General features: G+C 42.7%; 1 protein-coding gene and 1 long non-coding RNA gene across 42 annotated transcripts in view; one reads left to right on the top strand and one right to left on the bottom strand.

Annotated features, from left to right (window-relative positions):
• NFIB (nuclear factor I B) overlaps positions 1-25979 on the bottom strand; it is a 482616-nt gene that overhangs the window by 250394 nt on the left and 206243 nt on the right. For 18 of the 36 annotated variants that reach the window (XR_015169542.1, XR_015169543.1, XR_015169548.1 and 15 more), the window contains exon 1: positions 2610-3719. The exons of the other annotated variants lie outside the window; for them this stretch is intronic. Coding sequence is in view for 13 of the 18 variants with exons in the window: in XM_086415082.1 (XP_086271208.1) it covers positions 2610-2639 (30 nt within the window). In the remaining 5 variants the exon portion in view is untranslated. Of the gene's footprint in view, positions 1-2609; positions 3720-25979 lie in introns of those variants that run through there. 36 annotated transcript variants of the gene reach the window in all.
• Positions 6159-25979, top strand: part of LOC147366880 (uncharacterized) — a 159547-nt gene continuing 139726 nt past the window's right edge. For 2 of the 6 annotated variants that reach the window (XR_015169554.1, XR_015169552.1), the window contains exons 1-3: positions 6159-6216; positions 6303-6420; positions 10773-10940. This is a non-coding gene — a long non-coding RNA (uncharacterized LOC147366880). Of the gene's footprint in view, positions 6421-7567; positions 9103-10772; positions 10941-25979 lie in introns of those variants that run through there. The other 4 variants (XR_015169563.1, XR_015169564.1, XR_015169565.1 and 1 more) reach the window with 3 other exon arrangements.

Raw genomic sequence — 25979 nt, 5'->3', positions numbered from 1 at the left:
ATACTAGATGTTCTTGGAGCACTGCTATTTAACAATAAACCATTTTTATAAATGTACCTTCAGAACCTGAAAAATAGTGAAAGAAAAAAAATTCAATACAATCATTCCAAGTGAAAGTTACATTATTAAGGGTTTACATTATTTTTAGCAAAAGCAAATACAAAATCCTATTGATGCTTAATTTTCTTTTTACATCTGATTTATACTGATGTAAAAATACAGATTTATATCCATGTACTGATAATTTTGAATAACACTTTGATAAATATCAACTATAGCCTCTTTTGAAACTTCTTTCTAAAGCCTAGATATCTTATTGCAACAACGAAAGCACTTTGCAAAGTTTTCAATCAAATAAGAATGTTTCTCTATTTTGTATTTACATAATCCTAAAAAATGTTTTGCTACAGCTATTAAGTTCCTGTAATACAAAACTAAACTATTGGTCTGATATCAAAGTAGCATTGTTAATATTACTTCTGCAACACCTTACACTATAAAGTCACACAGATATTAAAGGGAGAATTCTAAAGCTAAAATTTTTTCTTCTAGTCTAGGCCTTAAATCCCCAAAACAGTTTCAATATGTCAACCTAGATTTACATTATTAAAACAGTAGAGAATATCAGTCAACATGAATTAGTGTTGGTAAGTATGTATCCTTGAATACTAATGGGACAGTTGAATGACTATACTGTACATGCTCCTAATATTCCATATGTCACCATGCTACAATATTATTTTTAACTTACACAAATTTAGATAAAGCTAGTGACTTTTCGATTCATATCTAGAGGAAACCAAAAATGCAATGTAATTGCTAGCAATGTTTCTGAAAAGTCGATGCTGGAAATATGAACCAATATAGAAAAACAATCATTTACAGGTGAGAGCAAGTAGTGCAGCACTTTGCACGTGAAAAGCTTACCTCAATTTGTTTTATTTGAACTATGCTTCAATAATGTAAAAAAAATATCAAATGGATGTGGTTTACCAGAAAAAGGAAAAAATCCTGCTGATGGATAATACGAAAGGTAACTTTTGCAACTGAAGTCAATTCGTTATACCTGAAACAGTTTCATCACCATATTTATTGGCCATTACTCACAGCCTTAAAAATACAAATAGGTCAGCAACTCATTTTTTCCAGTTTTGTTAAATTAAAGTGCACGTTTACTTGCTGAAAATAGCCATATCTAAGTTAATCACACTCAGATGCCAAACAAAATATAAACAATAAAAAATGTGTCAGCCAAAAAGCTACAGGACTGTATCCAATCACTGAATAAGCCTTATCATTGTTTTCATCTTCATTCACAATTTATGAATGCCTCAGTCCTTTTGAATCACAATGGCTTCTAATTGTCATACAATTGAAATCTTAATCATTTGTCCATTACAAAAATGCATCATCATGATACTGGATTTTTTAAAATTTGTAACACACCTAAGACTAGGGGACACTTCTTAAACTGTTTATAGTTTTTAAGCCAATGTCAAAGAAAATGGTTATCAATTACTAATCGTGACATAGCCTCCTAAAAGCTGCAGTCAACTCTCCCACACCTTTAGAGGTTTAAAACACTGCTTCAAATAACAACTCTAGGCTAAGATATTTAGTTAGTTCGTCAGTTGCTTAGTTAGCCGGGCAGCGATGAAAGCCGCCCCCAGGTATGTCTGTTCGGTCTCTCCACTTTTCCATTTGACCAACCGATTTAAAATTATATAAATTGTGTTCTTGTAAAAGTATAAAGCCAGTATTTTATTTCATAACACTGTACCTGAAATCTTAGGACAATTTTCAAAGTGAATTTTTGAAAATGACCTTACTTTTCCAGCATTACTTTCTAACCTACGCCCCAATATCGTCAAATGAACAGGTCTCCACAAAATGAACATGTTTTAAAAGTCCTTTAACTTTCATCCCAGCCAACTAACTCCAGTCCACGTCTAGATCGCCTTTGTGGCATGGTCACTGGAAACCTCAAAGTGCGGATCGCGATAGACTAGAGTTTCAGATCCCCAAATTAAGCAAAGGAATGGTCCCCGGACCACAATCTTCGACTCGCTTCGTCTCCCGCCCACTGCCTGCAGCGGAGTCCAGAGGCACCCACAAGGACTCCTACTGGAGTTCCTTCGCCCAAGTTCACTGCTTGTTTATTAAGGCTCAGTCCCCCCCCCTCCGCCCCCCAAAGCTTCTCTAAAGCCGGAGTCCACCTCAGCGCGCAAGCAACCAAAAGAGGCAGCAGGCACCCTGGGCAGGGGCGCAGCAAGCACTCCAGGGGCCGCACGCGGGCTAGCTCTCGCGGGCCCGGGCCCTGCCCATCCCTGGCGGCCTCGCCCGGCCCAGCCGCCCTGGCAGCACAGGGGCACCCGCTCTCCGTGCCCAGGGTGCCGGGCTGGGCGCACATGGTGATTGTGAGCTAGGGGCCGCTCGCCGGCTCTGGTGCCGCCCTGCAAACCCCGCCGCAACTCCGGACCACTTCTTCTGCTGGGTTACCGGGGTGTGCGGAGGTTAACTAAAACCAATAGTTGTCCGCGGACGAGAGCAACAAAACAAAGGCATTTCGGGCTAGAGAGAAAGCTCGAGAGAGTGACTGAGACATGTACCTGAGTGAGACAGATGGGAGAATACATCATGACTTCGCCTTAAAACGCACTTTCCCGGAGATGCCCAAGAAAATCTTCGAGAAGCAAGAATTTCATCTATTCATTTTACAGTCATCTGAGCCCCGCGATGCGATCAATCAGGACAGGGCTCTGCGCTGGATCACCGCAACTTCACAACAAACCCAGTCCTCCTTAAATAGCCAAAGATTCAAGTTCACTCGGCGTGCTAGATTTCCCGGGGTGAAATCCAATCTACACTTTTAACCCTCCTGCAGTCCGAGCGCGCTGGCCGTGCTCGCCGAGGCCGCCGCCGCCGCCGCCGCCGGTGCTGGCTGCTTTTCGCCTGGGTTTGGGGATTTGTTTTCTGTTTGCAGTTGTTGTTGTTGTTGTTGTTGGGGGCTAGGGGGTGAGCGAAGGTTCGGTGTGGGTCGGATTGGGGTGGTGGTTGGTGGTGAAATGCTTTTTTAAAAAAGGCGGGGAGGGGGGCGCAGGAGAGAGGGCGGGAGGGAGAGCGAGGAGAATGTGTCACCGCGCTGGGAAAGTTCAAGGTTACAGCCCCAAGCACTGCGGCAGGATCCCGGAGTGGCGATCGCAGGCGAAACTTTGCCGCGAGCCGACCATGTGTGTGCGCGAGGGGGGAGCGTGAGCGAGTGCGCGCGGGTGGCGGGGCGCGCGCGGGAGAGGGCCGGGGTGGGGGCGGGGTGGGTGGGGGAGCCGGCAGAGGCCGGGGTGAGGGAGGGGGCGCGAGCGCAGGTCTCCCGGGCGGAAGAGGTTCGCGGCGCGCGGTCCCCGGCTGCAGCCGCCGCCGCCCGCGCCGACTCCTCCACGCCCGGCTGCCCGCCCGCCGCCCGCCTCGCCCCGCGTCTGACCCGGCCGAGCGAGGAGGCTGCTGCTGCTGCCGCGGCTGCCCAGAGCCCGGGGGTATCGGAACGCGCTCCTGAAAAATCCCAAACGATAAATCCCGCTCTCCCGCTCGGCTCCGAACTCCTCTCTTTCTGCTCTGGGCTCTTTTTTTCCCCTCCCTCTCTCGCTTTCTTTCGTTGCAAAACTTGGAAGTTGAAAAATTCACCGGTTCCACCCTCTGGACCCCGCTCGAGCTCTCTCCAAATCAGACTTAAGGATTGTTTTATTATTTAATTACACAATCATCGCTTTACTCCTCCTCCTGCAAACGCGCATTCCTTTTGCACCAGCCTCTCCACACCCCCCGCCCCCCACCTTCCTCCTCCTCCTCTTGCTTCTCTCCCTCTCTCTCTCTCACTCATTTGTTAAAGCTCTCATACCACTGCAATAGAACCACAACTTTTTTTTTTTTAATTTTAAATAAATGATCATTCCGCCCTTTGGGCAAGTCCCGCGCCCTTCCCCCAACACGTACACACCCCGAAAACCCGCCCTGGAAAAAGGTATTTCGGTGCTCGCTGCGGACTCTTTAAGCCGCGGGAACCTCCGAGTGAGAGAAGCCCTGAGCCGAACTGGGCCCGAGAAAGGAACGAATGGAAAATTCCCTCACACCCAGGCCGCCCCGGGGCCCAGACTGGGGCGCCGACTCTCGCACCCGGGGCGGGCGCGGTCCGCCGATTCCGCCGGCTGAAAGGAGGAGGGGGAGACGGAGGGGGTATGGCTGAACGAACTTGGACTTAAATAGTTGGGGCACGCCGGCGCGGGTGGGAACGGGGCCCAGCCGGGGTTTCCCAAGCACGGGCCCGCATCCCGGGGCAGCTCCGCACAAGCGGCGCGCCTCGCCGCGGTTTGCCGCCCTCCCTTGGGGGTGCCCGGTGCACGTGGCCTCGCTCGGAGCGGGAGGATCGGGCAGCGCCGCCGCCTTCTGCACCCTCCTCCTCCTCCCGCGACTCCTCTGGCTCGCTCCCAATCCCCACCCCTCCCCGGGGCCCGGGGCGCCGGCGGAAAGCGGCTCCCGCGCCGCCGGGGTGCAGGCAGGGCGGGGCCGCAACGCGCCTGGGGCTGCGGGGCGGGCGGGCGCGCGCGCGAGCTGGGTGCGTGTGTCTCTAGAGTCCTGCAGAGGCCGCCGCTCCCGCCTCGCTCCCGCGCGAGGCCCCGCCCTCACCCCGCCGCGAGCCGCGGGCCCCGAGTGAATGAACTTGATTTCGGAGATGTGGAGGCCGGCGCTTTGCCTCGCACTCTTTCTGCGCGCGCGCGCGCGCGCGCACACACACACACACACACACACACACACATATACAAACACACACACACACATACAAACACACACACACACACCCCGCCCCCAAATTCCGGTTTTCGGCCAGGGGTGGGTGGGGAAGAGGTGGAAGCAAAGACTGTGCAGACAATGGGGAGAGGAAAAGTGAGTGCCAGGGGCTACGCGTCTACCTAGCTCGGGGGCCCCCGGAGGGGACTCGAAGGCCCCAGCCCGGGGGCGGGGCCGCCCCCACTTCCAGCTGTGCTCTGGAGCCGTTTGGAGGTTCTCCTCTGATTCCCCTTTCCTCTTTTTCTCGCTTGCCTCCTCTCGATTTTTTCCCCTCAACTTTCTCCTATCTCGTTCTCTCCGCTCTTCCCACCCCTTCCTTACGCCCCCCCCCTCCCCGCCCCCCCCGGCCACCACCACCAGAGGACTTGAAGGAACTAGTGACTTTTTCCTTCACCGAGTGGGAGTTATCCACATCAAGCATTTCACAACGACACATCAAGAAAAGTAGGCAGGTTCAAGTCAACCATGAAATGGTCACTTTTTAACCCCGTCCTGTCCTCATTAGGGAAATGCTCAAACACAGTCCGTTTTCAAAGAGCGCTCTTAATGAGGCGAGCCTGCCAAGTCCACCAGCTGCAGCCCCCGTAAAGCAAGAGCCTAAAGAAGAAAGGCGGTGGGGAAGGAGGGGGAGTCGAGGAGGCCAGGGGTGGAGGGGGGAGCTTTGGTTCTGGGAAGACAGGTAAAGTCGGGGAAATTTAGAAAATCCCCCGAAGTTAACCCTTTAGGGCACACCCCACTGGGAGCGGAATCCTCTAGTCCGGGTTCTGACAACGTTAATTTCCTTTGTGTGGGTCATTTCTTCCTTTTGAAAAGCCAGAATAAAGTTGACAGTCTTTATAGATGAAAGAAATGAAGTGAGAGTACGGGTTAATCCGAATAAATACTAATTTCTCTCAGAAATGTTTAGGCAATCTCATCCTAGATTTAAAAAAAGAAAAAAGCCCAAAACATCACTTTGTGTTGCACATTCTGCTGCATCCCTTTTCTCACCCTCTTACCAGGTCTGGGGGTTGGGGGGGTGGGTGTGTGGAAACGCTACTGATAACACCAGCTTTAACTACTGGAGTTTCCCTTTGAACAAATATTCAATTTGACCGGGGTTAATTTACCATAAAAGACATTCCCGTTGGCACGAATGCCCTCCTGTCCTTGAACACACCTCTTTGAATGCCTGGACTCTTACAGAAGCCATTATTTCGGGGTCTCTTTAAAAATCAAGCGCCCATCTCTCTTTCTCTCCCTCCCTCCCTTCTTCCCTCCCTCCTCACCACGCCACCCCCAGTGAAATCTTGGCACCCTGCAAGTGCTCCGTTTCAGCCAGAGATCCCAGAACCAGCCGCTGTCCCCTGGCAGAAGAGGCCCAGTGCTGAGCCCTGGGCAAGTGTCTGCAGACATCGCCACCCCTCCTCCCTTACTAGTTTTCCTTACCAACAGAAACCCTTTCCTTTTGCCACCCAAACTAGGTCGCCTCCAGAAGTTTCTCACGAGCTTAGAAAAGAAGAATGAAAGACAACTCTTAACACAGAAGAGCCCACAAAAGCTACAGCAGCGCCAGAGGTGATGAAGCAGCAACAGACCCAGGTAAGATCCCCCGAGACCTAAAGATGTCTGGGGCCTCCCAGGCCTATCACTAAGGGGTTCAAACCTCTCCCTGTCTGTAGGGCACTTATGGATGAGCATGGAGGATACTTGGTGGTGGGGGTTTTGATTTGTTTCCAAGAAAAGGGAAAACAAGAAAGGAGGGGGAAACTCAAAGGGAGGAAAAAATGAGCAACAGAGACATGGGGTGCTCAGTATGGGGTGCTTAGTGGATTTGGCTTTGACTGTCTTCTTAGGCCTTGGAACCATGGGTGAAATGGCTGACATCCCCCCAACCTCACCCCACCCAGAACTCTGCTTCTTGTGCAGCCAATACCAGGGTCACTGCAAGTCTTCTCGAGATGAACTCTAAGAGAGCCTTTTGTAAAGAGGGACTGGGGTGGGGGGACAGGTAGAGCATGACTTCTCTCAGCAGGACACTTCACTGTCTGTGGTTTCAGAAACACCTTTCTTTCAAACTCCAGGTAGAGAAAAAAAAAGAGGAAGTGAGTAGGTACATATAGTATTTTAGCCACTTTCCCTTTTACCCAGCATTTCTGTGGCATGGCATTAAGAGTGGTTTGAAAGTATCTCTGAAAAGCATCTGATGCTATCAAAGTGGGCGAAACACTTTTTAGACTGGTACTTACCTCTCCTAAACTTCTTCTCTCTCTCATACTCACTGAAAGAGTTAAACTAATTTCATTCACCCCAAAACCTGGCTGGAAGAAAGAAGTGAAAACCTTCTGTAGCAACAGGAAAATCTGATATTTCAGAATCCCTAAAGACCTCCTCCCTAGATCACCTATTCCCTGCCATCTTATAGAGAAGAAGAGTTCTTTTTTCTGACAGTTTAATTTCAAGAAGTGCTGGAGTGTCTGTTCTTCAGGTGACTGGATTTTTCAAAACTCAGTTGTATATTTGAAAAAGTAAGCAGTATTACCCAATTGGAGCCTTTCACTGACCTCCAGAGAGGAGCATAACATCTCCAGGGTCTTCCAATACTGATTTCCTTTTAATCTTCTCCTTTCTAAAGAAATTCAGTGACAGGGTGTGAATCTTGAGTAGTTTAGGGAAAAGTTCTTGGAGCTTAACAAAGCTGTCATTTTCAATACACTGGATGACTCTTTTTTTTTTTTTTTTTTTTTAGCTCTTGCATGTGACTAGAGGGGTGGCTCAACAATTCCACACACCCTGGCTGCATGGCCAATATCAATATTTTAAAACTAAATACAAAAGAGACAGATGACCTCCTGACCCCAGGAAACAGGCCTGCAAGACTGCAAGTATCCACTACACCATGCCCAGGGACCTTTTCTTCTTCCAAATGAACCACAAAAATCATACATGTGTAGCCTGGAAAACACGATTTTATATCCACAAGCAAGAACATCAAAAATCCACTCAACAACACATGTATAAACAACCAACAAGTACTGGAATTGCCTGCACTTGATGGGAATTGCAAAATCATGCCCAGCTCTATCAGCCCTTAAAGTACCACTGTCAAATTAGGGTAGCAATTTTTCCCTACTACAAAATCCACAACCGGTTAGCTTCCCCACCCCCTATTGCCAGCGCTTTGCCTTTCACTGAAATGAATAAATAACTGTGGACTTTTTTCCCATCCTCGGGGAGCTGTTCGGTGTCCCCTAAGGACAAAACTAAATGAGAAAAATGACGCTGTTAATAATGTCACTGCTGAAATGCCTGTACTCGACTGTTTTAAAAAAAATACTGTCCCGCTAAGTGTGCCTACGTTTCGGCACATTTTCAAACCACCACTGAATCTGTAGGTAGACTGGCCAGCATTAAGTTTAGCTGGTTTTCACTTCTGTACAGAAATGAGGCTAGTTCATCAATGGAGATTCCGAACTTCTGAAGACATTGCTTTCTGGGAATACAAAGTCAGCAGTTGCCCTGTAATTTTTGTATGATTTATTTTAAACTTTGAAAATCACAGTAATAATTGTCTTGGTTCACTCAAAATACTTCAAAACTTACAGGCACCTTCACACACAGACTTCTTTGCTGAGCCTGTGAGAGTTGTAGCTATTGTCCTTTTTCAAAATAGCTGACACTTACAGTAAAACTATACCATCATTTTATTTCTACATGTAAGTTGGTTTTTGTTTCCTATCTACATGTGCCTTTGTGACATGAAAAAAAAATTGACTTTAATGAGCTGTTTAGAAAGCTTTTATGCAAAATGGCTAAGTTGTCTTTATATTGTTCATGAAGAAATGTAGAAAGTGCACTGCAAACTAACGTAAACTTTCTGCATCCCTTTCTGTAATTCTTTTCTTGAAAACTGCCTTTCTGTTTCAAAACGAAAACAATCATAATAACAAGACTGTTCATTTTAACTTTCAAAATAAAATTTAGCCAACAATTGCATAATTACAATGATAGAAAACAAACCACTGGGCCTATACAAAATACATATTAGTATTTTAAATAAACTTTGTCTCTGAAATACATCTGAAAAAATTTTACAACACACAGTAAGTTAATAACTTCCAAAGCAATACTATTGTCAAATGGTGTGATGTCACAAGCTCCAAAAGCAAAGTTACAGATGTTCATGACATCACATTCACTCATAATTATGTTGCTGCTGTCTGACCATCTTAAATGGATGACTCTGTCTACTAAAGAATAAAAAGAATTTATTTTGGACATCAAGCAATGAAACTGTCACCATTTATTGTATGAAATACTCAGCTAATCAATTTCCTATTAAAACAGCTTTCAACAATACTCAGCTTTAAAATTCATCAGGGCCAGTAAAAGCCTTTTCCCAGTGCACAAGAATGCAGCCCCAACCACGTGCAATAATTGCCCTTCTAATACTTTTATTGCCCAAGCGCTTTCTCTTGTGCTCCCCATCAGTGAGGCGGGAATCTGCAGTGTATTGTATCAGTGAATTGGAGTGCTTGACCTCTGCCCACATCTGATTTAATAGGGACTTTTCAGCACTGGCGCTTTCTCCATCTCTCATACCATTAAATGAAAACATCAAACCTCAAATGTAAAACTGGAAACCACAACGTTTTGTGTTTCACAACTCTTTGCAGTTTTTACTTAGATTGCTTAAAGGTCAGCTTCTTCGCCTCACCGTGCTCTGCCCCATAGAGTAAATGTACTCAAAAGTCACACTCATTCTGATTTTGATTAAATCTTGAACTCCCCACATACACACATGCACCCTGCTTATTTACATGTGCATTCTTTCCTAACCACATAAGCATGCGTGTATGACTTTCTGGATTTATTCCATTTTAGGGCTGATTTAAATGTCTGTTCAAGTATGGGTTCACAAGTTAACTTTTTCCCACCCGATGGAAAGTTAAAATTACAAAGGATGGTGTTATAGGATCCTGTCAAAGAAAGTTAGAGTTAATCTTGTGTATTTTGGCGCCTTTTCCCTGCCAGCTACTGTACTAGGGGTTGGGGGGGGGGGGAGATGGGGGTTGGAGATCTTGTCTGTCCTGTCTCAAGTTCAATGGCAGTTCTTCTAACCAGAGGAGAAGATGGCCATGTTCACAGCACTAATAATAATTCCAATCACGCCACTTCGGCATCTTGTGTCAAAGTCGAAACGGGCTTCCCCGCCCCCTCTTCAACCTGAAAGCTGCCAAGTCCTCACACACTCCGCATTCAACCACAACTTAATGGATGGGATATCGTGCATTAAAATATGTCCCAGACATACTGGCAAAGAGAAGACAAGGGAAGAGGGAGACAGACAGACACATACACGCACACGCACACGCACACACACTTTGTTAGGCAGAGGGGAAAAAAATACTAGAGTAAAAACAGCAGGGCAGAAAAAAAATAACAGGAGCGGGAAGAAATACATCATAAGCTTTTTCTTTTTTTTAAGTAGAGGGAAGAGTGGGAGAGGGCTAACAATTCTATCCTGCCACTTCAGGAACAAGGGGGTGGGGGTAACTACACTTTGGAATGAAGAATGATTTTAAAAACACCAATACACCAATCAGAGCTAAATAAATACACTTTTAAGTGAAAATATGTAACAAATCTGTGCAGGGAAGGAAAAAAAATGCTCCGAAAAGAATGGACTACAAGATACAACTAAAGTATCATTTGTACAGTAATTTTTTCCATCATGGGGAAGGGGTTAAGGGAGATGAAGCAGAAAAAAAATGCTACATTTCACACTGTTTTGGACTTACAATGTTATCCACGGATCCCCATCATAAAAGTGTGGCATGTACACTAAAGTTGACAAAGATTTTTTATTTTATTTTTTTTAAAGCATCAGGGCTGAAAATCCAACATATGGCTCAACCTGTAAAGCAGAAATGACATTTAGGTTCTCTTTACAGTGTACAAAGAGGAAAAAAATCTGTGTATGGCAATAGAAGGGGATGCAAGAGACAAATAAGACAAGCAAATAAAATCCTTCATTTCAAAGCTACATACCACTGCTTATTGCAATAAAGAGATGTTGAGTGTATAACAGAACCCTGGCCCGCTGACTTCACGTATCTCAGGTACAGATTTGTGGATTTTTGAGTTGTTTTAGTGTCGCTTTTGTATTTTTTTTAAGAGCGCAATCCAGGAGTAGGCTCTTACTTTTGTTTTTAATGATAATTTCTGCAATGCCACAATTCCTGGCCCGAAGAAGAAAAGGTGGTAAAAGTCTAAAAACAGGCAACCCCTCAGCCTGTCTGGATTTCCAGTTTGCTTCCTCTCACTTGGAGAAGACGTGAGCTTGACTTGAAAGCCGTCCAGAGTGCCGGGTGTGTGTTTGTGTGTGTGTACGTGCGTGCGCGAGTGTGCTTGGTGGGTTTTATTGTTGTTTTGGCAGGGCTGCCCCGGGGGTAAGAGCTGCCTCCCTGCCCGGGCTCGGAGCGCGCTAAGGCTGATGCACCCGGCGCGGCCGGGAGATCGCGCGCTCGCCCCTTCCTCGCCCTGGAATCCTCAGGGCCGCGGCGGCGCTACCCCGGAACCGCCGGCCATCCGCGCAACCTTTCCGCGCCCGGCCCGGCCCGCGCTCTGCGGCCGCCGCCTCCCCGGCTTTCTCTTTCTCCGAACCAGCCGCCCGGCCCCGCCCCACCCAGGCCGGCTCGGCGCGCGGGAAGCGTAGCTCTTCGCTTCCGCCTGGCGGCGGGAAGGAAACCAAAAGGAGGAGCCGGGGGCGGGCGCGCTGTGATGCATATTCATCAGGGCGCCCGCGGCAGCGGAGGCGGGAGCGGGCCCGAGTGGGTGTGGCGGGCTGCGCTGCGCGGGGGCCCCTCACGAGTGGCGGCTCGGCTCTTTGTGCCGCCGGGCGGGGCCGGAGCGCAGCGAGGGCGGACGAGGAGGGCGGCGCCGCTAGTCTGCGGGGCCGCCAGGCTCCGCGCGCCTTTGTGCTCCCGCGCTCTGGGGCCTCCCCGCGGGCGTGCGCGAAAGCCGAGCCCGGCCGAGCGACCGCGGGAGACGCGTCACCAAATAATAATGAGACGGGATTGGTGCTCTTTCCTACTTGACGCCGGGTTGCTGGGTCCCGTTTGCCAGGCGACATTTGTTTCGTTGTAAAAGGAATTCTGAAATGTTCCTCGCTGCGTAGCCTGATCATTAAAGCAAAACAACCAGAACACTACTATTTATAGGCATGCAGGTAAATATCAGTAATTCAGGGGTAGGTTGAAGAAATAATTTGGAGAAGGGAAGGGCTGCCCACTCCAGTATTCTGGCCTAGAGAATTCCATGGACTGTGTAGTTCATGGGGTCGCAGAGTCGGACACGACTGAGCGACTTTCACACTGTTCACTGAAGAAATAAATCAACCCCAAAGAAATATGCAACCCAAAAGTAAACGCTCTAGGTGAGATGTGCTGGCGTGTTCATGTTCATAAAGCTGTTTTGATGAGTGTTTTTTAAACTTTATGTAATCGTTGCTTAATTTTCAAGTAATCCAGTTATTTTGCATTTTAAGCATCTGTAGTGTGGTATAACAATGTTTAACTGTTAAATCAAGTTGTTCTATAATTCTGATCTAAAACTGAAGTATTGAAAGTAAAAACATAACACCCGCCCTAAATTTACTTAATACTAACCCACCTGTGTTGAGAAGGATTTTATTACAGAGATCCTGACTAATTACGTAAGCACAACAGACAGCAATAGCTTCAAATATCCTCTAAAAACCCTACTCAATTATGTGATTACTAGTGGGACCGGAATAGCTCCCAATGAATTGTTCTTATCTTTCTACTAAATATGAGTACGTCAGTGTTTTAATCCCAATTATATTTATTCTCAAAGTCCAAGAGAACTTAAACAATATTGTTCAGGTTCTTTGTTCCTACAATACACATTATAAAACAGAGACATTTTGGCCTCATTATCCAAAAAAAATTTTTCTTTTTTTCTCCCTGTTCCAGCACGGCCATACATACATATATACATGCATATATTACATACATATAGTGTGTACATATTACATATATGTTAGTGAATAATGTACATGTTTAATTTCAATAAGTACAAAACTAAACCAGATTGACCCAGGTGAACTTTGGAAAATGCCAAACTTTAAAGTGGGTTATTACCATTTCCCCGTTTTCCTTCAGAAAAAAAGCAACACAGTGTATATCTATACAGCTTTGGGAGAGAGGTGAGGGAAACACACATGTATGTAACTCCCCATTTAGCTATAACTTCCCAAGGAAAATTAATTTTTAACATCTATCTTGTTCCAAGTTAGGTAATTTTAACCACTCGGGTAGTAGAGCTAAAATTCAGCCTACCTAGGCACAAGCAGATCTGTTTCCATCCTAGGATTTCCTAATAGTAGTTTCATGCTTCATAAAATCACATTAAGCAATAAGGAATCAAACATAAAATATGAAAATTTAGTGCAGCTCAATTAAAATATATTATTTAGGGTGGTGGAAGGAGTGTTTAAATGAGCAGTGCTATCAAATTATAAGACTTTTATATGTGCCTGAGAAAGCTTCTCTATTGTAATTATTTGAAGTCCATACCAGAATTACCAAAACTTCCCCACGTCTATTTCATGCAAAGAAGAAAAGATGTTACAGAGAGAATCCAGTTTTCTTTAGGAAATATCCTAACACAAAATGGGAAAAGGAACAGGAAAGGGGAAAGGGAAGGATTTCCTCTGCTCCTAGTGATGACTTGAATGAATCTAGATTTAGTGTCACCTGTCAGAGAATTTCTTCCTAAGCATATTATTTAGTAATAGAATGTATCATTGCATGTCATGTTCAGGATTATAGATTTTCTCTTTCTATTTGCATGTCCTTTGTTTCTTTTGACGTGTGAAACTCAGTAGAGTACTTACTCCTGTACCAATCACTCTTCTGTCTGTCAAATATGTACATATAATTAAATGATGTCTAAGGTTTATAAACTAAGGAGATTAATTTTCAATCATGTCCTATAGAAACTGATCTCACTAATTTGTAGTCACTTCAGCAGGTGGTTCCTCCTAAATCTTTCAATGGCCTAATGACTGTGGTCTTCTAATCTTCAGCACTCATCTTCCAGTTTTCACACTTTCTGATGTAAATAAATATGTAGAAATTGGAGTGTTTGAACATAGATGCTTCTTCTTAAATGAAAACTACCTTGCTTAGAAGTCTTTCCTAATATACTTAAGGTCCAATTCTTTTTATGTTTAACTTTTTATAAGTCATAATTAATTATTCATTAAAAAATCAGGAGTATCTAACATTAGGTGTTTTAGCCTTCTGACACATCTAACTGAAGTGATTCCGTAGAAAAGCTTTTTGTTTTTTCCCTGCCTTTCGTTAGAGGCTTGGTTCATTCCTTAGAACTTAATAGAAGAGTCTCCACTACACTGAAACTTTAGATTTTCTATTTTTTCCTAAAGCCAATTAACTGGTAAAGCAATTTCTGTATTTTTTTCAAATTAAGAATTTTTTTAGTATACAAGCAACATCTGTGTGTGTTTATTTGAGAATAATCACTATATAATTATTTCTAAAAGGCATGCATTATTATAATGCTTTATGTCATAATTGAAGTAATTCCTCTACCCCATCTAAACCAGTAATTTTCAGTCATTACTCCAAAGGTGTTTATTTTATCTTACTTCCCTATTTCTAAAAAATGTAGGAAGTGTGTTTTTATTTCTATTATTTTTATTAAAGGGTACACACTAATTATTAGATTATTATATTTAGTCTATTATTATACTAGCAAATGTGCAAATTTAATGTATATAATATAGTGGAATATTTATAATTCAATACTAAATAAAGCATAATACCATCTTTTAAAAGAATTGAATGATTACATTTTAGAATTAACAATGCAAAAGGTATAAACCTGTGTAAACATTCATATTTCATATTACCCCCAGGAAATAGTTTCAATTACTTCTTAATTATTTTAAACATAGTAGAGAGTCTTAAATTAGGACATTTATAAAGGGCCAACTTCTGGCATTTTGGGGGGTTCCATAGCTGAGAGCTACTCCTGCAACTTTTATTGAGTAGAGAAGAATGGATATCTAATATATTATTGTATAAGAAGGATCCCCAAGTATAAATAACCACCTCTGGTGACACTTTTTATTTTTCAGTAATTATAGCAGTCTTCAGCTATACTCCGTTATGCCTCGTTTTTAGACATTGACTGGGAAAATAAACAGTGTCTTTGCCACAGACACAGTTGCTCATCATACAGAACTATATCCGTGGAAAAGACTTCAAGAGATTATCAGATAAGAGCTTGCAATGGAGTCAAAACACCACACTGCCCAGGACAGGCACACCAGGTCACTTTCTAACTACTGAGAGTATGGGTACAAAAATAAATATACACATGCGGTGTTTCTTCTTTCACTAGCTGCATGCTGCACCTGTGCACACATATATCTGATGACATCTGCGAACATAATAAATCTCAAGTGGTTTGTGGTGTCATCAAAAATCTGAGATGGTGGTATGGCTCACAGCCTCACCAAACCCAGGCTCTGGTCTTGTTAAATTTCACAGGCTAAATAGAGACAGACTCAGACTCGTTCTGTACATGAACCAGAGGTTTTCAAGAGTGGGTTAAGGTGGTTTACCAAAAGGAAAAAAAAAAAATCCTCTAATTATGACTCAGTGTGTGAAAAAGCTGCTCTCTGATTCAATGGGGATAAATCAAGGCTATCTTCCAGCTTCAAAAAAATCATTTTTATCTCAGTTGTTAAGAATTCTCAATTTCAAGTTTAAATTCTCAACCTCTCTTAGCTGACTTATGGTTTTAAGACTTACTTTTTAAAAAATGAGTAATTAAATCTTCACAACTTGCTTACTCACACTTTTATGTAACTTTAGAATTTCAACCATCAAAATGTCCATGAAAAGAAAACAATAAATTTGAATGAATTTGGGCTTCAGCAATGATTACATTAAGCAAAGAAAAAGCAAATGTTTTCTCAAAAAATTTTCAGGATATTTTGTGCCATATGTAAGGTTTCTGAAACAACAGAATCCCTAAGGTATTTTTTTAAACCATTTTCAAAAAACAGAAGCATCTGGCAATCCAGAAATCAGTGAGGCAACAGGATGCAAGAAAGCGCTAGACAGTCTACTGGTCCTTCTCTACAATGCTGGCAGAGGACCATCCTGCTTTTTGCTCAGTGGACCATTTTCAATGAGAAAGTGAAAGTCAAGTTCCTTGCATCCACATCCTGGGGCTGATTGTCCTCAGTGTCAGAAGATACTTCTTGATATATCTAGAACGCGGTGGGATTATTTTCACTTTCCCACTACTAAAGAAGATCAATAACCACATTTTTGTGGATTTATTCCCCAGCTAAGAAAGTCTAGACTCAGTCCAGGGAGTAAAGGAAAAATGCAATCTTTCTATAGACAAGCATTGCATATTTAGTATGGGGTTGGATACTACCCTGCAAAGATGGACAGATTTTTGAGAACTTTTTTCTGCATTTGTGATAAAAAGACCTTCTATTCCTTTGTGCTAATATTCTCCTCTAAATTTGTTTATAAGAAAGTAACTTTCCCCCAGGGTATCTTGAAAGCCTTCAAATAAACACATTAAATAACAACCTTTGGTTTTCTGCTCAGTTTATGGGTAGTTGATGTGGATTTATAGAATGAAAACAGTGTTGATAGAAAGCAAAGGAAAATGTAATTAGGGACAATAAATTACCCTTTCTATCCTACCACCCAGTAAAAGCAACACACACACACACACACACACAAAACCTTGTATATTATATTCAGAAGCCAAGCTAATAATGTTGCGAAACTTTTGATACCACTCTACTTCATGACGTGGGAAGTATTTTTATAAATAACCAGGTTGGGGGGATGGGAATAAGAATAGTACTAATTAGGTGGGAAATTTCAGGCACATGGAGTTTACCTACATGCAACTAAACACTGTCTGCTTTTAACACATTATTGATAAAGAATGGTTGACAAGCAAATACAGAGATCAGGACAGAAATACAAGTTTTAAGAACATAATTTAACATCAATCACTCTCCCTTTTTCTCCTTTGTCTGGTACCATTCTGACCCACTCTTAATATTTCTTTTATTATGTTTTTCTTTTTTGTTGTACAAGCAAAAAAAGAGCAGAGATATTTTAGCAAATACAAATGACATCCCCCTACAGTCTCATCACCTATAAATTTGTTTCATTTGTACATATTCCAATCCAGTATTTGCTTTGCTTCCATGCACATATGATATGTGCATGGTTATAATATTAAGGTGGATAGAATTTTGTCTTTTAACTTTTCCACTTATCTATATCATTGACATTAGTGAAACACAAAACTTAAAATATTGATACTAGAAGACACTTTGGGGGCTTCCAGATGAGAGACAGAGAAATGAAACCAGCAACATCCTGCATATTGCCCTCTCATATTTTTAATGTTGGATGTCACTGTCAATATTTTAAAGTTGGGATGTCTTACTTGAAACTCCAAATATCCTCCTACCCTTGAAAAAGTGGGAAGGAGAAGAGACTGTCTGGGGAGGAGTGTTGCACACAGGTTGGAGCAGAGCAGCCGCTGCCCCCTCACCACTCCCATCCCTGTTAGATGGCACGTGGTCTCCAGAGCCCCCACCACTCCCTGTCCCCTTATGCTAGTTACCAACTCGCCTCTTCCTCCCCCTCTTCTACACCTTTGATCTCAGACAAATGCTCTTCTTACAGTTGAAAACTGGAAAAGGAGTTTCAGAGAGGTAAAAGTGACTTGCTCAGGGTTACAAAGCTAATGAGTAGCATTGCTCACATTGTAAAAGAGACCTCCTGACTCTAAAAGAAGCACCCTGTGTATTCACACTCATTCCCAAGCATGTGGGGAAGTGGGATTCTGGGTGCCAGTCTGAAAACCTCACCAGAACTTCCTTGACCACAACCTCCTTTACAGACTGAAATGTCCCAGGTCAGCTACCTGCCACCTGTTTGCTCCAAGTCACAATTAACATTTGATGCGCACAGGCCAGACATCTGCACCTCCATAAGTCCTGGCCCTGCTCACAGGGACTCCTGTTCTTTCTCTTATTAAAAATAAAATATCAGAATGCAAGCACAGGAAGCTGATCACTTACAGAGGTTACATTCAATCTGCTGCTAATACTGTTAATAAAAGTATTACCTAATTAAAAAGTAAAAAACTTTATGATATTCTTGTCAGACCTATCTCATAGAGGTGTGATGAAGTACCAATACCCTAGCAAACAACCACTTCCTAGAAAATATAAAACTCCTGTATCTGTACAAAGACTATTTTTAGACTGTTAAACCAGGACACATGGTTCAACCAAGAACCTCTGTGTGTGTGTGTGTGAATTTAAGATTTTGGAAAGTTTTATAAATGTTTTAGAAAATGAATCATTGTTAGCTGTGGTTTAATAAATGGGCTTTATGAAAAATAATAAAAATGTAGACCATTTAAGAATGCCTAGTGTCTATATCTGTGTGGACAGTTCTTAGAAATTTGCCTAGAAAGAGGGACTTGAAAAACTAACTGCTGCGTTTTCACTGCCTTTAAGTGTCCCATGCAGTTTGCACTTGCTTGCACTGCTTTGACCTCCAGACAGAACATCTACTCTCTAGGTTTTGCTCCCAATGGGAGAAGGACCTAAAAACACACAGAAAACGTCATGGAGTCACATGTAAATAGTAAATAATTGAGAAGCTCATGTATTATGTACTTACTGAGTCTACAATTACTTTCTGGCAGACACGAAAGTGATCTATATTCAATCAGGCTCTAGGCTCATTCACAGAAATGGTCTTTTTTGAAAATTTTTATTTTATATTGAAGTATAGTTTTTTTTTTTTTTATAATGTTGTGTTAGCTTCAGGTATACAGCAAAGTGATTCAGGTATACATATATACCTATTCTTTTCCAGATTCTTTTCCCATATAGGTTACTACAGAGTACTGAGTAGAGTTCCTTATGCTATACAATAGTTCCTTACTGATTATTTTTTTTATGGTAGTGTGTATATGTTAATCCTAACCTCTTAATTTATACCAGAGGGGAAAGGTGGGGGAGGGAGGGATAAATCAGAAGCAGTATTAATGGCTCTTATTCTGGCCAAAGCAGCATCTTAGTTGAACATCAATAAGAAGCCAGACTCTCTGGGCCCATTTTCCCTTTCCCTGAGGACCAGACAGGCACTATTCTTCTGTAGTATTTTAAATAAGTATCTGCAAACTGAATCCTCTCCTTTGCTGTGACCAACCGCAGCACCTCAATTAAGTGAGGTCTCCCCTAGGGCGATAGTTTTTCCCGTTAGGTTAAAATGAGAGTCATGACAAGTGATAATAATTACCACTTACTGAAGCCTAACTATGGCTGTGCTCTCTGCTCAGAATGTCATATATATTATTTCAGCCCTTTTAAGGAAGCGGAACCTGAGGCAAGGAGAGGTTAAGTCACCAATGGAAGGTCAGGGTGTTCCTAATCTCAGGGTTTCTAATTCCAAAGCCTGTGGCTATAGCAGACCAGTACTTGCAGAAAGAACAAGGGCTAGACTGTAGCCACCTAGGTGAGCGTGGCTGCCTCACAGGAGTTTGCCTTGGGACGTTGTACAAGTATTCCTTAATGCGTTTTTATCACTCTTCTTTTGAAATTGCCTTTAGGACCCCAGGCACATTCTTCTTAAAATATTATCAATGGGATAGATCTTCCTCCTTTGAATGTGGATTTGAGTTTTGGATATGACCATGATTCATTCAATACCCTGTAGTGATAAAAGAACTTATCAAGCTGGGTAAACCAGTTTGGGTTGAAAATAAGGCGAGATGGAATGTAACAAGATGATTTTCATTCTCCAGCACGTTCTGAAAGTAATGGGATAGAGGCTTTACACTTGGACTTAGAGGCACTGAGGTTTGGGGTTCAAATCCTGACTTAGTCACCTAAAAGCTTTGTGATTCTGGGCAAGGCATGTAATAATTCTTAGCCAAAGTTTCCTCACCTTCAAAAAATGCGTAAGAAAATAATTCCCACATCAGGATTACTGTTTGAGAAAAGAATATCTAAAAATACTCTGCGTCAGAATATGTAGGAAGGTGTCTGAAATTTAGTCCTCTCTCAGTAAGTATTTTCTGAATCTATCAGATTATTATTTGTCTCTGTCCTTGTTCTTCCAACGTGGTGAGAGATGATAAACAAAAGTTAACAGAGTTTATGATAATGACGGGACTTCAGAGCCCCCTCTAAGTGCCTCTGGGCCTGGTATATAGCATTTATTTGCAATTAGACTTGAAGAATCAAGAATGATGCTTCCAGCTCTCTGATGGTAAGGGAGATGGATTGAAAGGAGGCTATAATGTGAGTTGAAGTTTCTGGGAGGCAGTTTCTATCTCAAGTTTACTCCTAGGCAATCTCTAGAAAGGTACGAAACATAACAACCTATTAATCAAATGCTCTTTCCGACACAAAGTGCCCTTTCCAGCTCAAGGTGAAACAAGGGGAACTGCTCTTGTGGTCAGGAACAGTTTCCAAACAACTGGCTTGGTGGCAGGCATAGAATGATGCTACCCAAATGGGAAGCACTGAAAACACCCCAGAACCCATCCATTTCCTTGGTGTCACTAATCAACTGAATGAGATGATGTAACTTTTAGGCAACAAAAGAGCACCTACTATTTCCAGAAGACAGGATATGAATAAACCAAACAATTTTCCAGCATAGAGGAAAGAGACTTGGAACGGGGAAAGGAGCAAACAGAGATAGAGAGTTTGTGTGGTGGTATTCCAAATTCATATACATGCTAGGCTTCCCTGTGAGGTCAAAGGTTGGGGGGGGGGGTCTGAGAATTCTGGAAACCTTGAAGGAAGATGTTTATTGAAAGAAGGAAAGAGAAGTCTGCAAACCTTTTTACTACATACAATCAGGGGCATCTAGCAAGGAGTGGCAGAGAAGGCAATGGCACTTCACTCCAGTACTCTTGCCTGGAAAATCCCATGGATGGAGGAACCTGGTAGGCTGCAGTCTATGGAGTTGCTAAGGGTCGGACAGGACTGAGCGACTTCACTTTCACTTTTCACTTTCATGCATTGGAGAAGGAAATGGCAACCCACTCCAGTGTTCTTGCCTGGAGAATCCCAGGGACGGCGGAACCTGGTGAGCTGCCGTCTATGGGGTCACACAGAGTCGGACAGGACTGAAGCGACTTAGCAGCAGCAGCAGCAAAGAGTGGAGACAGGAGCAGCCTCTGAGGGCTGTAGAGCTCTGGCAACTGATCTAGAATCACTCCGGGTTCTCCTTTGCAGCATCCTGCAAGTCTGAATACCTAGGGCCACGTTTTTCATTTCAAGGTGACATGTTCATTTGCACACTGTAACCCTTAATTAACCATCTTATCTCATTTAATGTTGTCATGTTGTTTTGTCGCCAAGTCATGTCCGACCCTTTGTGACCCCATGGACTGTAGCCCACCAGGCTCCTCTGTCCATGGGATTTCCCAGGCAAGAACACTGGAGTGAGTAGCCATTTCCTTCTCCAGGGGATCTTCCCAACCGAGGGAGTGAACCTGCATCACCTGCATTGCAGGTGGATTCTTTACTGTCTGAGCCACTGCTGCTGCTGCTGCTGCTGCTAAATCGCTTCAGTTGTGTCCAACTCTGTGCAACCCCATAGGCAGCAGCCACCAGGCTCCCCCTTCCCTGGGATTCTCCAGGCAAGAACACTGGAGTGGGTTGCCATTTCCTTCTCCAATGCATGAAAGTGAAAAGTGAAAGTGAAGTCACTCAGTCTTGTCCGACTGCTAGCAACACCATGGACTGCAGCCCACCAGGCTCCCCTGTCCCTGGGATTTTCCAGGCAAGAGTACTGGAGTGGGGTGCCATTACCTTCTCCAGTCTGAGCCTCTAGGGAATCCTTAATCTTCTTACCCACCCTATAAGAACAGGTACAATACTGTTTCCATTTTACAGATGAGAAAATTAAGGTACAGAGAAACAAACTTACCTAACCAAGGTCAATAGCTTCCAAGTTTCAAAGCTAGGTTTTGAACTTAGGCAGTCTGTGCCAGGCCCTTGGCTCTTCACCACCAATTTCATGCAAACGTTTTCCTCTCCCCTGCACACCGTTCCCCACAATACAGTGACTTTTTGCCCAACTGTAAAATCCCTCCTCTTTACCTGTAGGGCTCATTCTAGGCCCCACAGCTCCCTAACAGGAAGCCATAAGTGTGGATACAACTTAGCACAAGTACAGAGTGACACTAAAGGCCCAAGAAGACTTAGTCACTAAGGAGAACAGACTCTTCAGCATCTCTGTCTTCATTCTTTGGATCTCTAAAGGGGGAGACCTAAGTGACTACCTCCCTCTCTCTTCTCAGCTTTTAAAAAATAAACAATCATCCAATCATTCAGTGGAATATTATATAGCACAGAAAAGAACACACTTCTCCACAACAGGCATGTAGAAAAGTGCACATCATAAGTGTATATTAATAGTTAGGTGGATAACCCATACCACCAGTGTTCATTTTAAGAAATAGAAAATTACTGGCAATTAAAAAAACCACATCCCATTCTCTGCCAGTTACTACTCCCACCATCCTTCCCAAAGACAGCACTATTCTCATCTCTAACAATACAAAGTTGTATTGTCTGTTTTTGAACTTTACATAAAAAAGGAAGCATATGATATTTACTCTTTTATGTTTGAACAATTTTGTTCAACATTTCATGTGAGAGCTCTTCCTGCTGTTGCAAAAAACAAAGTTGTTTTGTTTTTCCACATTGCAGTATGGAATTCTACTGTATGCGTGCAACACCATTTATCTGTTGTATACTTGACCACCACTGGGTTTTTTCCAGTTTGGAGCCAATACAAATAAAAGGAATAGAAGCATTCTTCTACATGCTTTCCAGTATATATATATATATATATATGTATGCATTCTCTTAGGTGTACACCTAGGAGAATTTCTGGGTTATGAAGTAGCCTATGAAAATTTTTAGTAGATAATGACAAAAAATTTCCAACTTGATTGTATTAATTTACACTTCTACCAGGTATAAGAGAGATTTGGTCGTTTCACATTTTCACCAACACTTGTATCAGTTCCTTTTTATTTCTGGAGAATAGAAGTACCTGAATGTGGTTTTAAAAAAATTTTTTTTTTAAACTTTAAAATTATTTATTGGTTTGTGGCTGTGCTGGGTCTTCATTGCTGTGGGGCTTTCTCTAGTTACAGTGAGTGGGGGCCGCTCTCTAGCCGTGGTGCATGGGCTGCCCGCTTTGCTGGCTTCTCCTGCTGCCGAGCACGGGCTGTAGCTGCTCAGGCGTCAGTGGTTGCGGCATGTGGGCTCAGCAGTTGTGACTCACAGGCTCTAGAGTATCCTGTGGCATGTGGAACCTTCCCTAACCAGGAATCAGACCTGTGTCCCCTACATTGGCAGGTGGATTCTTCACCACTAGAAGTCCCTCTGAAGGTGGTTTCAACTTGTACTTTGCAGTTGATTCATGAGATTAAGCTGCTTTTCACCTGCTTACTGACTGTTTGGATAGTCTCTTTTGTGAAATGTCTGTTCAAATATTTTATCCATTTTTAGCTGGGCTCTCCTTTTTTCTTTTCTAATTTGGAGTTCTTTACACATTCTAGACATGAGACCTCTGTCAGTTCTGTCTGTTGAAAATTATCTTTCCACTTGCAATTTTGCTCATTCAACATTATAATATTTTTGTGAGTTTAAAAAATATGTATATTAAGGATTAATTTCCATATAATAAACTGAAACATATTTGAAGTGTACAATTTGATGAGTTTTAACATAGTTGTAAATTCCTGAAATTATACCACATACAAGATAGGAATAATTTTATTCACCTCCAAAAGGTTTTCTATGCCTCATGATAATTCCTCTCTGTTGCTCCCCATGTCTTGAAAGGATTGATCTGCTTCTGTCATTATAACCTGCTTTGTATGGTCTAGACTTTTATGCAAATAAGATCACTCAGCTTGTACTCTTTCTCACCTGACTTCTTTCATTCAGTTACTTTGACATTTACTCATTTGTTACGTGTATCAACAATCCATCTCTTTTTATTACTGAGTGGTGTTCTCTTGTGTGTTATACCACAACTTATCCATTACCTGTTGATGGGCAATTAGAATGCTTCCAGTTTGGGGCTATTACAAGTAGTGCTACAATGTACGTTTGTATACTAGTCTTTGTATGGACATAGACTTCTATTTCTCTCAGGTAAATACCTAGGAATGAAATTTGAGGGCATGTAGTAGGTATCTCTTTAAAGGGTCAACTTTTTAAGGAACTGTCAAACTGTCACCCATAGTGGCTGTACCATTTACAATTCCATCAGCAATGTGTGAGAGTTCAGTTTCTCCTTGTCCTCACCAATTTAGTATGATCAGCTCTTTTCTCCTTAACCATTCTAACAGGTATGCAGCGTGGTCCATTGTCATTTGAACATTTGTTTCTCTAATGGCAAATTGTGTTGAACATCTTTCCACGTGCATATTAAATTTCCACGTGCATTCTTAAATCTTCTTTCGGAAAGTGTTTGTTCAAAATCTTTTGCCCATTTTAAAAGCTGAGCTGCTTGTGATTGCTGAGTGATTAAAGTTTTTTTCTGTATATTATGGATACAAGTCCTTTATCAGATATTTGATTTACAATATTTCCTCCCAGACTGTCACCTTTCTTTTCAGCCTCTTAACTGTGTTCTTTGAAGAGTAGAATGTTAAAATTGTGAGGAGGTCAAAATTACGGATCCTGCTTTTGGTTTCATATCTTAGATATTTTGCTGAATCCAAAATCACAAAGATTTTTCTCTTTGTTTCTTTTGGAATTTGTGGTTTTATGCTTTACAAGGAGGTCCACTTTGAGGTAAATTATGTATATTGTGTAAGGTATGGGTTGAAGTTCATTTTTTCCTGTATGGATACACAGCTGTGTCATATCATTTATTGAAAAGACTATTTTTGTCTCCACTGCTAACTGCTAAGTCGCTTCAGTCGTGTCCGACTCTGTGTGACCCCAGAGACGGCAGCCCACTAGGCTCCCCTGTCCCTGGGATTCTCCAGGCAATAACACTGGAATGGGTTGCCATTTCCTTCTCCAATGCATGAAAGTGAAAAGTGAAAGTGAAGTCGCTCAGTCGTGTCTGACCCTCAGCGACCCCATGGACTGCAGCCTTCCAGGCTCCTCCATCCATGGGATTTTCCAGGCAAGAGTACTGGAGTGGGGTGCCATTGCCTTCTCCACTGAATTGCCTTTATACTTTTATTGACAGTCAATTGTCCATATATGTATGGGTCTGTTTTCTAGACTTCCTGTTCTATTTCACTGATCCATTTTTCTCTCTGGAGGCCATTAACACACTGTCTTAATTACTATAGCATTATAATAACACTTGAAATCAAGTAGTGTTAGTTCTCTAAATTTGTTCTCTGTAATATTATCTTTGGATGAACTCTTCTGTTGGTTTTTGATGTACTCTCCTAGTGTTTTATCTGTTTGTTAACAAGTTTTCTCTTAGAAACCTTGAATACACTCAGACAGATATTCTTCTTACTTAGAGCTGGAGATAACACGTGTGCATTTTAATTCTTTCAGTCCTTTGGGCTTAAATGTCATCTTAATTCAAAGATCTTTGATAAAAATGCATGAACCCCAAAGCATGTGCAGTTGTTGTAGTATTAAGCCAAACCATCATCTGCTATAATGGCAACTGACAGCCAGCTCAGAACCTGAACTTTTTTGGAAACAAACTGTATAGACTGACCTCTTAGGGGCGGGAAAGCCCAGATGAAAGGTTAGTGGGAAGGTTGCCTCGATTCATAGTAATTCCTACAAGTTATCAGTCATTGGACCAGCTTTTTGCATATAGCATCTTATTTTATCTAAGATCTTTGTAATTTCCCATCTAGGAATACACTCTGGAGCAGGATCAGAAAGCCTTCTTTGTAAAGAACTAAATGTTTTAGGTGGGGTCAATTTCCCAGTCTTGGGTCAAGGTATTTGCATAGTACCCCACACTTAGAAGGGCTTCCCTGGTGGCTTAGATGGTAAAGAATCTGCCTGTAACTCAGGA

Source organism: Bos grunniens, chromosome 8 (genome assembly GCF_055505025.1).
Source record: "Bos grunniens cultivar Pamir isolate PY7600 chromosome 8, Bosgru_T2T1.0, whole genome shotgun sequence".
Classification (NCBI taxonomy): Eukaryota; Metazoa; Chordata; class Mammalia; order Artiodactyla; family Bovidae; genus Bos; species Bos grunniens.
This window is presented reverse-complemented; position numbering and strand designations above follow the sequence as displayed.